Source organism: Fragaria vesca, linkage group LG1, assembly GCF_000184155.1.
Source record: "Fragaria vesca subsp. vesca linkage group LG1, FraVesHawaii_1.0, whole genome shotgun sequence".
NCBI classification, from domain to species: Eukaryota; Viridiplantae; Streptophyta; class Magnoliopsida; order Rosales; family Rosaceae; genus Fragaria; species Fragaria vesca.
This window is the reverse complement of record NC_020491.1, coordinates 16,423,818-16,438,195: the sequence shown is the minus strand read 5'-3', so window position 1 is coordinate 16,438,195 and position 14,378 is coordinate 16,423,818. Positions and strand designations below refer to the sequence as shown.

General features: G+C 39.0%; 2 protein-coding genes across 2 annotated transcripts in view; one reads left to right on the top strand and one right to left on the bottom strand.

The window, feature by feature from the left end:
• Positions 1–4,934: 4,934 nt before the first annotated feature.
• On the bottom strand, positions 4,935–5,954 carry LOC101299333. The gene is made up of 2 exons (XM_004289386.1): positions 5,505–5,954; positions 4,935–5,405 (listed from the first exon to the last, which is right to left on the bottom strand). Exons 1-2 carry the CDS (start codon positions 5,952–5,954, stop codon positions 4,935–4,937), a joined length of 921 nt encoding a protein of 306 aa, XP_004289434.1.
• A 163-nt stretch (positions 5,955–6,117) lies between these two features.
• The window catches only part of LOC101299040, a 9,977-nt gene continuing 1,716 nt past the window's right edge, over positions 6,118–14,378 (top strand). The window contains exons 1-11 of the mRNA XM_004289385.1: positions 6,118–6,320; positions 7,754–8,135; positions 8,550–9,746; positions 9,859–10,186; positions 10,592–10,847; positions 10,935–11,113; positions 11,470–11,507; positions 11,620–11,972; positions 12,069–12,566; positions 12,841–13,640; positions 13,695–13,840. Of these exons, the coding sequence (XP_004289433.1) occupies positions 6,118–6,320; positions 7,754–8,135; positions 8,550–9,746; positions 9,859–10,186; positions 10,592–10,847; positions 10,935–11,113; positions 11,470–11,507; positions 11,620–11,972; positions 12,069–12,566; positions 12,841–13,640; positions 13,695–13,840 (4,380 nt within the window). The remainder of the gene's footprint in view (positions 6,321–7,753; positions 8,136–8,549; positions 9,747–9,858; positions 10,187–10,591; positions 10,848–10,934; positions 11,114–11,469; positions 11,508–11,619; positions 11,973–12,068; positions 12,567–12,840; positions 13,641–13,694; positions 13,841–14,378) is intronic.

Below are 14,378 nucleotides of genomic sequence, written 5' to 3'. Positions count from 1 at the left end.
CTCTCTCTCTCTCTCTCTCTCTCTCTCTCTCTCTCTCTCTTCAAGTGGGTTTTGATGAAACAACTGGGATCATAATCGTTTGCTTTATGTTAGAGAAGAGGTAGAGAGACTTGAGTGAGAGTACTCGATGGTGAATTTTACTGAGACTGTGTTTTCTTGGTCCCTTGAAGACATTTTCCATGACGATCTTTACAAGAACAAGGTATTTTCTTGATCCCTAGTGGTTTTGTTGAAGAAAGGTAACATCTTTATGCTGCTGTGTGTAATATTTTTGTAGTGATTGGAATTATAGCTCAAACAGTAGTGAGTTTGATGTAGACACTTTTGCCTAGTAGTGAGTTTAGTTTTCTGATTCTTATGTCTTTTTCCACTACAATCTAATGGTAGCCATCTACAAAAATGGGCAAATGAAACATGGGTATATTGCGGCTGTATATGTGCACTCAGCTTTTATGTATTTGTTAAGTATCATCACTAAAGCTTTTGGAGTTTCTACTACAATCTAATGGTAGCCATCTACAAATATGATTGAGAGTGAGAGAGTTTTGATGCAGACAATATGGTAAGTCTTTTATTTATATCATATGAGGTTTATATACTACTACCTCATGTATACAAAAGGCAAGTAATGAATAGTAATCAGTTACAAAGAGAATGAAATACCATTTATTCTCTTAATCACTATTAATTCCTAAATAGCATAACTGATGCACACTAATGGAGGTGACATGAATAGTCATATTTACAATACTCCCCCTTGGATATTTCATGTCAGTGCGTTGGCCTTGCTTTGTCATTTGCCTTTAATTAAAAGCTTGTAGATTGATGAAGTCTACCCATTTAGAATTTATAAGTAGGTATTGTATCTACGAGAGGAATACACTAAGGTTGCTACACCAAAACCTTGCCACGGTAAACCCAATGGGAAAAAACCCGTGGTCGAAGGAAAAAGATGAGCAAATAGGTATATGTCGAATCAACTCATCTTCAAGATGTAGTGAGTGGGTTGACCATACCAAAGATGTGCCTCGTTAAAACCTTGCCAGGTAACAAAACCCAGTGGGACAAAATAAACCTGAGCGAAGGACAAAAAGAGTACACGATAGTCAAGTGGGTATACTTCAAGATACTCTCCCTGATTTCGACTCCCCCTGAAAATTACATGTTAGGTAATTTAGATAATTTACGTAGACCGATACCTTCTATATGCTTCTTGAATGTAGACTTTGGTAATGACTTGGTGAAGAGGTCTGCACGATTGTCTTCAGATCGAATTTGTTTGACTTCAATCTTTTGATGCTCTTGTTGTTGCTGATTGAAGAAGAACTTCGGTGAAATGTGTTTGGTGTTATCTCCTTTGATGAATCCCGTCTTAATTTGCTCGATGCAAGCTGCATTATCTTCGTGGATAGTGGTTGGTTCATCAGTGGTGGAATGTAGTCCACATGCATTTCGAACATGCTTTGTGATGGCTCTCAACCATACACATTCACGTACTGTTTCATAAAGAGCTATGATCTCAACATGATTTGAAGAAGTAGAAACAAGGGTCTGTTTCGTAGACCTCCAAGAAATTGCAGTATTCCCAATGGTAAAGACATACCCAGTTTGGGAACGCGCCTTATGCGGGTCAGATAGATAGCCTGCATCAGCATATCCAACAAGGCGTGCATCATACTGAGAATCAAGGGGGCTTGATCCATTCTTTGATGCGTAGGGATAGAATAAACCCATATTTGTCGTACCTCTAAGGTAGCGAAAGACGTCTTTTACACCATTCCAATGGCGACGTGTTGGCGCTGAGCTATATCGAGCTAGCAAGTTCACAACAAAAGAAATGTCTAGTCTAGTACATTGGGCCAAGTACAACAATGGGTCTATTGCACTTAGGTATGGTACTTCAGGTGCCAATATCTCTTCGTTATCATCTGCAGGACGAAACGGGTCTTTCTTCGGGTCTAGACTTCAGACGATCATGGGAGTGCTTGAAGGCTTTACTTTATCTTCATTAAAGCGTCTTAACATCTTCTGGATGTAGTTTGATTGATGAAGCAAAATGCCATCAGCACAGTGCTCGAGTTCTAAGCCGAGGCAATAATTTGTTCTCCCAAGATCTTTCATTTCGAATTCTGACTTCAGATGCTTAGCAGTTTCCTTGATCTCTTCTGGAGTACCAATCAGGTTCATGTCATCGACATAGACCGCCACAATTGCAAATCCAGAACTTGTTTTCTTAATAAACACGCATGGGCATAATTCATTATTCACATATCCCAACCTGATCAAATATTCACTTAGACGGTTATACCACATCCGTCCAGATTGTTTCAATCCATAAAGTGAACGCCTCAAACGAATTGAGAGCGTGTTCCGTGGTCTAGAACTATTTTCATCAGGTATCTTGAGTCCTTCAGGAACTTTCATGTAAATCTCTGTATCAAGATCCCCATAGAGATAAGCTGTTACCACATCCATTAGCTGCATACTCAGTTTTTCGGAAACTACCAAACTGATAAGGTAGCGGAACGTTATAACGTCCATTACGGGAGAATACGTCTCCTCGTAATCAATCCCAGGGAGTTGAGAAAATCCTTGCGCCACTAGACGAGCCTTGTATCTCACAATCTCGTTTTTCTCGTTACGCTTCCTTACAAATACCCATTTAAATCCTACAGGTTTAACTTGGGGAGGTGTGGGAGCAACAGGTCCAAACACCTTTTCTCTTTGTTAAGGAATCTAATTCGACCTGGATTGCTTCTTTCCATTTTGGCCAGTCGTCTTTACGTTGACATTCATCAACGGAGCGAGGTTCGATGTCATCGCTAATTATAATTTCAGTAGCTACTGCGAATACAAATACATCATCGATGATAATCTCATTGCGATTCCATATCTCATTTAAACATGCATAATTTACCGAGATTTCTCTATTCTCGGGAGTGGGTTCCAACGTTGAGGAGTCCCCCGACGTCGTTTCTTCTAGAACAGACCCATAATCCGGAATTGTCTCGTGAGATGGATCAGTTGAGATGGCAATGTCAAGTGGATTCATTTGTGCCGAGTTTACCCTCTTCCGGGGATAAGAATCCTTCGAACCTAACGGTCTACCTCGTTTCTGGGCAGGGACATATGACTGGTTAGCCGCCATGGCCGTACCTTGTCCATCTGGAACGACGCGTCCTACTGAGACATCTATCCTTGCAGGTACATTTGCAGCAGGTATATGTGATCTCGTCACTTTAGCTAGATCAGAGAAAACGTCTAGCATATTTTGGGCTACACTCTGTAGATCTATAATTCTCCGCACTTCACCATCACATTATGCGGTTCGGGGATCGAGATGAGACATAGTGGGGACATTCTATGTCAATTCACGTCGTTCATCAGGAACATTATCGTTCTTATCTCCCCCTAACGACGGGAAGACTGTCTCATCGAAGTGACAATCCGCAAATCTTGCGGTAAAGAGATCTCCTGTCAAGGGCTCTAAAAAGCGTATAATGGATGGGGATTCATATCCGACATAGATGCCCATCCTTCGTTGAGGACCCATTTTGGTACGTTGTGGCGGCGCAATTGGCACAAAAACTGCGCACCCAAATACGCGTAAGTGCGAAACATCAGGTCCGTACCCAGTCACCAACTGTAACGCAGAATAAGGTTGGGTGGCAATGGGCCTCAGTCGGACCAACATGGCTGCATGCAAAATTGCATAGCCCCACGCAGATACTGGGAGCTTGGTGCGTATTACCAAAGTCTGTGCAATCATTTGTAATCTTTTAATGAATGCTTCTGCGAGACCATTTTGGGTGTGAACATGGGAAACCGGATGTTCAACATTAATCCCAAGGGACATGCAATAATCATCGAAAGATTTCGATGTAAACTCCCCGGCATTATCAAGTCTTATGGACTTGATTGGATAATCCGGATGGTGAGCCCTTAATTTAATAATTTGGGCAAGGAGTTTAGCAAACACAGCATTTCTCGTGGACAATAGCGTAACATGTGACCACCTCGTCGATGCATCAACCAAAACCATGAAATATTTAAATGGTCCGCATGGTGGTTGGATAGGTCCACATACATCCCCTTGTATTCTTTGTAGAAAAAGGATGGAGTCCTTTTCAATCTTTGCATAGGATGGTCTTACATTTAACTTTCCCAATGAGCAAGCTTGGCACAATGTGTTGCTATAAACAAGATCCTTATTGGTAAGGAGATGCCCGTGTGATGAATTTAGGATACGGCGCATCATATTTTGACCAGGATGTCCCAAACGGTCATGCCAAAGTAAATAGTTGCTTGAATTCGGTAGCTTCTGGCTAGTGATGTGATTGGCCTCAATCAATCTAATGGTGGTCATATAGAGACCACTAGATAGGCATTTTAGTTTCTCCAATGTACGCTTCCGGCCATACAAGTTTGAGGTTATGCAAAGGTATTCCACTCCTTTTTCCTCAGTAGTCTCAACGTGGTAACCGTTGGCTCGGATATCTTTAAAACTCAACAACGTTCTTCTAGAACGTGGAGAATATAAAACCTCATTAATGGTAAATTCGGTACCATTGGACAATATAAAATGGGCTTTGCCATGACCCTCGATCAGGTTGGACTCACCCGATATGGTTGTCACAGAGGTATGAGTAGGCGAAAAATTTGAAAAATATTTTTTGTCTTGGAGTATGGTGTGCGTAGTAGCACTATCAGCCAGACAAGAAACTCCCCCACAAGATATGCCTATTCATAAATTTAATTCAATGGATCACATGTACGAAAATAAATAATTTTATTGAATTAAATATCCAAGCACAACCAAATTAATAAAAATAATTATTCCAAAATCACCAAATATTATCCGGAAAATAAAAACATATTTATGATAATAATATAAATATGGCATAAGTGCCTTTTATTTCCAAGTCTTCCGGTTTTCAATCCTCAATGTATTCATTGGCCGCTTGAAAATCAGCGATCTCCAAGGTGGTATTAATAGGGACTGCCTCTTCCACAAGATTGGCCTCTTGAGTTCCGCGTCTAGCGTGATACTCTTCTATCTTCTCATTCGTTGCACGACAGGTGCGAGACCAATGATCAGTGCCTCCACATCTATAACATAAATTATGCTGATTTTGAGGGCGACGGGCCGGGCCAGCATTCTCTCTGACTTGAGCTTGATGAGCTGGAGCATTTCGGTTCCTACCACGTGGGCCTTGACCACGTCCTCCTCGGCCTCTAGGGCCATTTCTTTGGGGTTCACGGTCATATGGGCCATTTCTGGGTCCATTTCTTCTTCCCTTTCCACGGCCCATGTTCCTCCTTACGCGATTATTTCCGCGATGGGCAACAATATTTGCTTCAGGCAAAGGAGCTGCTCTAGCACCAATGGGCCTCGCTTGATCATTCTGCATAAGAAGGTCGTTGTTCTTTTCAGCGAGCAACAAAGTAGTGATCAATTCAGAGAATCTAGCAAAGTTTCTCTCCCTGTATTGCTGCTACAGGACCATACAAGGAGGGAAAGTGGAGAGAGTTTTCTCCAATAGATCAGCTTCTGTGCGCTCTTCTCCACAGAATTTTAGGAGTGACCGAATGCGGCATATTTCAGAGTTATACTCATTCACAGTCTTGAAATCTTGAAAACGTATGTTCTGCCAGTCATGCCTTCCTTGTGGCAAATATATGGCCTTCTGATGATTGAATCGCTCTTCTAGAGCGACCCAAAGAGACCGTGGGTCCTCTTCAGCTAAGTACTCCACAGTCAGGGCTTCCTCCATATGCTTCCTAAGGAAAATCATAGCCCTAGCTTTCATATCTTCTGGAGCAATATTGTCAGCATTGCTCGTTGTTCTCATCTTTTGTGCAGTCAGATGAAGCTTGACATCTTGGGTCCACTTGAGGTAGTTCCGTCCGGAAACTTCCAAAGCGACAAACTCAAGCTTGTTGAGGATTCCCATTCTCTACCAGAATTTAAATGATAATAATCAGTGTTATGGGTAAAAACTTCCATAAACAATGAATAAGAACTTCAGGTTCTATAACATTTATGAAAAACCAAATTTGAACATTTATGGTGAATTTATAAAGGGAACTTCAGGTTCCTTATATGGCATTATCGAAATGACAAGTTCGATATACATGAAAAATTACTACCCAACCCTTTCGGTAGCTCCAAATGAATACGACCAAGTAAGAGGGACTGAGGTGGTGGAGCGAGGCTCTCTTAAGCACACACCTCAGGCGATTTTCCTAGACATCGAATCCAAGTGGGTGAGCCTATTTGAGAAGATTCATAACCTTTTCAATGTCTATCGAAACTACAGGTTCGATATATGTGTGATGTTTTTTTATTCAATATTTGAGAATGAACTTCTGGTTCCTTAAATATATATATTCAAATAAACTGAGCAGGTCCCATTGTAAAATAATTATGACAATTAATAAGAAATAAATACCACAAAACCGTTATGGTAATGTCTGAATCAAAGTTAATAAATTAAGAACCAATAATTATGATAACGTCAAATTAAATGGCATGTAATTTGCTGCTGGCAGTAATTTGTATTAACATTGAATTATTGGTATCAATTACCATATGGTACAATGGTTGGACGACATGCTGGATACCAACTTGCGTTGGCTGGGTTCAAATCCTAGAAATAGCATTTTGTTTTTGCATTTTGTTAAATCTCAGTTGAACATGCAATTGTGTTCTTTTCCAAGCAATCTAAAAAGTAACCATCATATAGTAAAATGGGTTCATGCATCATGGAGATTTTTCTTACTCAACTATATATAGGCTAATAGGCATGAACGTGAAAATCATAAAATTAGAGAAACCTACTTGGTTGAAGAGCTAGTAGATGATGTTGATAGAGTGATGCATGAATCACCTCTTCACAGCAACCAAAGAGTATTTCGTCTCTTTCGCTTCTTGTCTGTCACCAAAAAGGAATCCGTCTCTTCTCTCGGCAATCCGCAGTCGATCCAAAACTTAGAGCTATTCGTGTTTGATAACGTGTTGTAATATAAAGTGAAAAAAGGATTTGAGACTGAGAGAGTTTTGATGCAGACAATATGGTAAGTCTTTTATTCATCTCATATGAGGTTTATATACTACTACCTCATGTATACAAAAGGCAAGTAATGAATAGTAATCAGTTACAAAGAGAATGAAATACCATTTATTCTCTTAATCACTATTAATTCCTAAATAGCATAACTGACGCACACTAATGGAGGTGACATGAATAGCCATACTTACAACAGATTTGACATTTTTAAAATATAATTTTGGATTGCTAGCTTCTTAATTCCATTTAATGATAAGAAATTACTAACAATTTTTATACGGAAACCCTGGATTATAAGATTGACTTGAATCCTACTGTGAGTATTATGTTCTTATTAATGGCTTAATGCTTTGAAAGACTCTGAATGCATGTTGTTTGAGTTTATATTTTCTGACGATGAAGTGTTATTTACATAATTATAAAGAAAGTAGTACTGATCTCTTTCCGGAACTTATTTTGAGCTTTCATTTTTTCTAGGTGGAAAAGATTCCGGAATCATTTCAGTCGGTTGACCAGTACTTTGGATCTTATCTATAACCATTACTGGAAGAAACTCGAGCTCAGTTACAGTCCAGTATGGAAACAATTGACGGGGCCCCATTTGCAGAAGTAGTTGATTTTAAAGAGTCCAAACCATATGGATTAAAGCAATATAGAATCAAGGTTAATTTTTTGTGAAACAGGTTCAGTGATCGTGGCAAGGAACAATACAATACTTTGCCTGGGGATCTTTTTATTTTAGCAAATGCTAAACCTGAACCTATTTCTGAAATACAATTGACTGGGAGGTCATGGTCGTTTGCATCTGTCACTCATCTTGTGTCTAGCATCTCACAAATTCAGGAAACAGATGGGAATGGGGATGTAGTTGAGGTTGAAGATGTGGAAGAGGGTACTTCTCTTTGTTTTAAAATCGAGTCTTCAAAAGAGTTTGAAGTCGACGATAGCACATCACTGTTTGTTGCTTTCTTGTTGAATTTAATCCCCAGTAGAAGAATATGCAACGCATTGCAAATGTCAGGAAATCTAAAAATTATCAAGGAAGTTCTATGCCCTGATTCTGTGGTAAGACCTCAAGGATCCATAGATTTGATTTGTTGGTTAATTTTCCGTTTCATTTACCTGCATGGTACATTGGTACGAATACAACATATAATGTGTACTGTAATACTAGCCAGAAAACTTATAAATCTGTCTATGCATTATTTCTTCATACCTAACAAATTCTCTTAATGATGGTGTGATAATTAGACTGAGACGTGTTCCTGTTTAATGTGAAAGAATGATTAATCTCTGAACTCTATTGAACAGTTCAAATTATTAGCACTTTTCTTTGATGTAATTATGTATACGTTTCGACTTTATTGAACCCTATATCTCTCTCTCTCATGTTATTATTTTATTTGACATTTCTGTAGTTATGTTTGTAAGTTCATGTCTATCGATGGAACTGACTGAAATGATTGTGCTTGATAACAGGCTCAGGAAAATCTCTCCTATAAAAAGAATAATGACATTATGGAGAAGGGGTTAGATGATAATTTCTTGTCTGGACTGAATAAGGCCCAATCTGGGGCAGTTTTGGCCTGTCTTGGAATGCTGCATCATGATGCAAAGTCTTCGGTGGAACTTGTATGGGGTCCTCCTGGGACAGGAAAAACTAAAACCATAGCTACTCTGCTTTTTACTCTGTTAAAGATGAATTGTAGGACTCTTGTTTGTGCCCCAACAAATGTTGCAATAACTGAAGTTGCCGCTCGTCTTCTTAAATTGGTGACAGAAGAGCAGTCCAATGCAATGTTTTGTTCACTCGGAGAAATCCTTTTATTTGGGGATAAGGAACGAATCAAACTCAAAGTTGGTTCAAATATTGAAGACTTATATTTGGGTCACCGTATTCAAAGGCTCATCGAGTGCTTAGGACCACAAACTGGGTGGAGGCATTGCTTTGCTTCCATGATCAATTTACTTGAACATTGTGTTTGTCATTACAATATTTACTTGGCTAATGAGCTGACCAAAGAGAGGGAACAAAATAGTGTTTGTGAAATGAACAATGAAAGCAGAAGTGAGCCAGAATTTAGCGAGCGGAAGTGCAAAACATTTATTGAATATTTCAGAGATACATTTGTGTCTACTGCAACACCACTAAAATATTGCATCTCTATCTTCAGTACCCATATAAGCAAATACTGCATTTCAGAACACATATTCAGTGATATGGTTTCTCTTATCCTGTTAGTTGATTCCTTTGAGATGTTGCTGTTTGAATGTAATGTTCATTCAGAAGCATTGGAGGGCCTTTTTTCTTGTTCAGAGGTAGGGGCTGCATCTGAGTTATACATGGTTCACTCAATTCCTCTCTTCATCCAGAGAAGAGAATGCCTTGCAGCTTTACGCGCTTTACAGTGTTCTCTTAGTGAACTTGAGCTCCCAGATTTTAGGGATGAAAGTGATCTAATGGATTTATGTTTCCAAAGTGCATCCTTAGTATTGTGTACTGCATCCAGTTCCTTTAAGTTGCATAGAGCAGAAATATCATTTACCATTGTGGTTATTGATGAAGCCGCACAATTGAAGGAGTGTGAATCAACTATACCCCTCCAGTTACCTGGAGTAAGACATGTCGTTCTTGTTGGTGATGAATGCCAATTACTAGCTATGGTGAAAAGCAATGTAAGTTGCTGCTTTTGAATTATCATAGCTGCGCGTCTTATTGAAATTTTTTATTCATCTTCATGCATCATTTATCTTCTTATTTTTTTTTTTTTTTTTGGTTCCTGTATAGGTCTCTCGAGAATCTGGTTTTGCAAGAAGTTTGTTTGATAGGTTAAGCTCAATGGGTCACCCAAAACACCTTTTAGATATGCAGTACAGAATGCAGCCATCAATAAGTTGCTTCCCAAATTCTTGTTTTTATAATAACCGGATTCTGGATGCTCCTAATGTAACACAAAAAAGCCATGAGAAGCACCATCTTCCTGGTCCAATGTTTGGTCCTTATTCTTTTATAAATGTAAATGATGGAAGAGAGGATAAGGATGAGAACGGACATAGTCGAAAGAATATAGTCGAGGTTTCTATTGTTTTGAAAGTACTTCGGAATCTGTACAAAGGTACATTGGATTTCTGTTTCATCTTGGTATATTTTTTGAGTCTCTGGTTTCCAATACTTGTTTTTGTTTGTTTGTAACATAGTAGTTTAATTGTATATTAAATGGCAACATTCCCTTGAATATGAGCATGTTAATGGTGCGAAAAACATTAAAACATCTGTAGCATCAGGTTCTTTTGCATATTAAGTGTTTTTTATTTTTCTCTTAAGAATTAAATCTCTAAAAACAAGACTATAGTAATTTCAGTTTTGTAATGTGATCAAACTCTCATGTCCTTACTTTGACCCATGAAGCAATCTTTGTTGAGGTCAAAATCATCATAATATTGTTACCATATCATTGTGCAATTTTATTTTGTGGAGTTTAATATTTGTTTTTGTCTTTCTCATGCTGTCATGCATACAGAATGGATAAATTCAAAACCGAAACTCAGTGTTGGTGTGGTATCTCCCTATGCTGCTCAAGTAGCAGCAATTCAGAAAAATGTAGGACAAAAGTATGACAGTCTTGATAGCTTTAAAGTAAAGGTAAAGACGGTTGACGGGTTCCAGGGTGGGGAAGAGGACATAATTATTATGTCCACTGTAGGATCCAACAGCCATCCATCCCTAGAGTTCATTTCAAATCCCCAAACAGTCAATGTTGGTATCACAAGGGCGAGGTATGGTTTTACTTTTGCTTGAATGTTGGGCTCTTCAATCTCATCAGTAGGTTTGGAAATATGTACTGATCCCCTGATGACTTTTAGGCACTGTCTTTGGATTTTGGGGAATGAAAGAACCCTATGCAGTAGTGATTCTGTTTGGAAGGCCTTGGTTCTTGATGCCAAAAGTCGTGGATGCTTCTTTAATGCTGATCAAGACAAGGATTTGGCCAAGGCCATAGTAGACATAAAGAAAGAGTTGGACCAATTTGATATTTTCTCAATCCCGACAGCATATTTGATAAAGTAGTCTGGGGTTCACATCCAAAACCAATTGGCAATAGGTGGAGTGGCCCAAACCTTTATTAACCCACAGGCAAGGTCCCATATTCCCGATGTGGTTTATATATCTCAACACGCCCCCGCACGTGTGGGGATCTTCAAGCTTAACACGTGGACAACATTTGGGTGACGTGGAGTTCGTGTGGCCATTGGGCTTCACACGTGGACGTGGGTAACCCGCTCTGATACCATGATAAAATAGTCTGGGGTTCACATCCAAAACCAATTGGCAATGGGTGGAGTGGCCCAAACCCTTATTAACCCACAGGCAAGGTCCCATATTCCCGATGTGGGATATATATCTCAACAATACTTTTCAAAAATGCCAGATGGAAGGTAAGGAACTTGGTTTTATTTGTTTCTTCATCCTCTGTTATCCTCTTCAGTTTCAAAAAATTTATGCAATCACACATGGTTTTCTGACTTTGGACCATCTGGTTATACAAAGGTGCTTTTTAGTGATAAGTTTTTGAAGTCATTCAAGAAACTGAAGTCAGCCTCTGTGAAGAAGTCCGCACTTAATCTGCTACTGAAGCTCTCAAGTGGGTGGAGGCCTAATAAGCGCAGTGTAGAGACAAGTTGTGGTAGCTCGTCAATAATCTTGAAGAAATTCAAGGTTAAATATCTATATATTGTTTGCACAACAGACATTGCAGAGGATGTGAGATACGTTCAAGTATTAAAGGTCTGGGACATTTTACCACTTGAGGATATCCCAAAGTTGGTATATCGCCTGGAGACTATTTTAAACAGATATACAGATGCTTTTATTAATCTTTGCAAGGAGAAATATTTTGAGGGGTATGTTGTGTATTTGTCATAATAATCTTCAAATATCCCTTTATATTCTGAAACTTTTTATCTTGTATCTTATCATTGGTTCTCTTTTTTTACCAGTAATTTGGAAGTTCCACAGGCTTTGGAATTTTCCCGGTTTAAGGATCCTAGTGTCACTGAAACCAAGGGAGATTTTTTTAGTGACACTTCAGACAGCAGAAGCTATGTTGAGAATTCACAGGTCAGCGAGAGTTTGTTGCTAATGAAATTTTACTCTTTATCATCTGGTGTGGTGAACCATTTGCTTTCTGACCGTGAGGGTAGAGAATTGGATCTTCCATTTGAAGTTACAGACCAGGAAATGGAGATTATAATTCAGCACAGAAGTTCTTTTATAGTTGGACGGTCAGGTACTGGGAAGACCACTGGTCTAACCATGAAATTATTCCAAAAAGAACAGTGGCACCATTTGGCTTTACAGGGCTGTTCTGTTATTGAAAATAGCACTGCTGAGCAAAGTTCTGCAGCTACCGAAGGGAAAGTTATACGCCAGCTTTTTGTTACAGTGAGTCCTAAGCTATGTTTTGCTATCAAGCAACATGTTACACATTTAAAACGGTGAGAGGACTACTCATCAAAACAATATTAAATGTGATTATAGAGTATTATTTTTTAAATTATTACACATTGATTCTGGTCTTAGGGGTTATATCTTGGATGGCATTCTTTTGTTTGAAGTTTGACTGCACCATTATATTCTTCTACTTACATTTTTCTGCTTTAGTACCTACTTTGCTAGATTATTAATGCTGATGTAGTTGCTCATACAATAAGCTCTTTCCTTCCTGACTTGATATCTAAATTGTTATGCATTATGTTTTATATTTTCCAGTTTTGCATGTGGTGGAAGTCACTCAGCTCAAAGAAGTTTGATTGATATGATCGATTTTGATGAGGAGGAATCACAATTCAAGGACATCCAAGACTCATTTCATGATATTCCTCCAAGTTACTACCCTCTTGTGATAACATTCCATAAGTTCCTGATGATGCTTGATGGAACATTGAGTAACTCATACTTTTCAAGGTTCCAAGATGCATCAATTCCTCATGACCAATTGAGAAATTCGAGATCAGTTGCATTTCAGGCCTTTTTTCGGACAAAAGAAGTCAATTATGAGCAGTTTAGTTCATTATATTGGCCCCATTTTAATACTCAGCTAACCAAGAACCTTGATGCTGCATGTGTCTTTACAGAGATTATTTCTCATATAAAAGGTGGCTTGGGAGCTATTGAAGCATGTGATGGGAAACTCAGCCAGGAGGATTATGTTAAACTCTCAGAGGGCCGATCTTCTGATATAACTAAGCCAAAAAGAGAACAGATATACGAGATATTTCAAGATTATGAGAAAATGAAGATGGGTAATGGTGAATTTGATATGGCTGATTTTGTAATTGATCTTCAACGTCGACTTAAGCATGAAAAGTATGTGGGTGATCAGATGGATTTTATTTATATTGATGAGGTTAAAGATCTCACAATGAGTCAACTTGCTTTGTTCAAACATATGTGCAACACTGTAGACGAGGGATTCGTCTTTTCTGGTGATACAGCACAAACAATTGCCAGGGGTACTGATTTCAGGTTCCAAGATATACGGCATTTGTTCTACAAGAATTTGTGCTGGAGTCAAGAACTGATAAGTATGAGGATAGAAAAGACAAAAGGCCAAATTTCTGAAGTTTATCATTTGACACAAAACATCCATACCCATGCTGGTATATTGAAGTTATCGCAGAGCATTATTGAGTTAATCTATCGCTTTTTTCCTTTTTCAATTGATGTTTTAAAACCAGAAAGCAGTCTGATTTATGGGGAAGCTCCGGTTGTGCTTGAATCTGGAGAAAATGAAAATGCAATCATCAAAAGATTTGGAAATAGTGGAAATATAGTTGGCTTTGGTGCAGAGTAGGTGATATTAGTGCGAGATGATAGTGCTCGGAAAGAAATTTCCAATGTTGTTGGGAAGCATGCTCTGGTCCTAACCATAGTTGCGCGTGCAAGGGCCTTGAGTTTCAGGTGATCACAAACCTGCTCATGTATTTGATTTATAATGTCACAAAAGTTTCCTTCGAACATCATTTTTCTAGGGAAATACTTTTTCATTGATATTGGCTCTACTTCAGAGTTTTAGTTGTTATTTGGCGCATTAATTTTTTATTTTGAAATTCGGTATGCTGGATCTGGACATCTATATCAGGCCGGATGTGAAGCGGACCGTCCGCACTCGGCTTAAAGTGTGGACGTCCGTCCGTTCTCCACCCTCCAGCGCCGGCGACGGCGCGCCTCCACCCCAGAAGACTCTAGCAGCGTCCCCGACTACTTTCCCTCCCCGGCGAGTCCATTCTTTTCCGGTTTTCCGGCGA

What these genes read in the sequence shown, in the direction of transcription:
- LOC101299333 (XM_004289386.1), bottom strand. Translation starts at nt 5,954, where the DNA reads ATGGGAATCCTCAACAAGCTTGAGTTTGTCGCTTTGGAAGTTTCCGGA. An exon ending in CCACTTTCCCTCCTTGTATG is followed by an intron (nt 5,406 to 5,504) that starts GTCCTGTAGCAG and finishes CTTCTTATGCAG; the next exon opens with AATGATCAAGCGAGGCCCAT.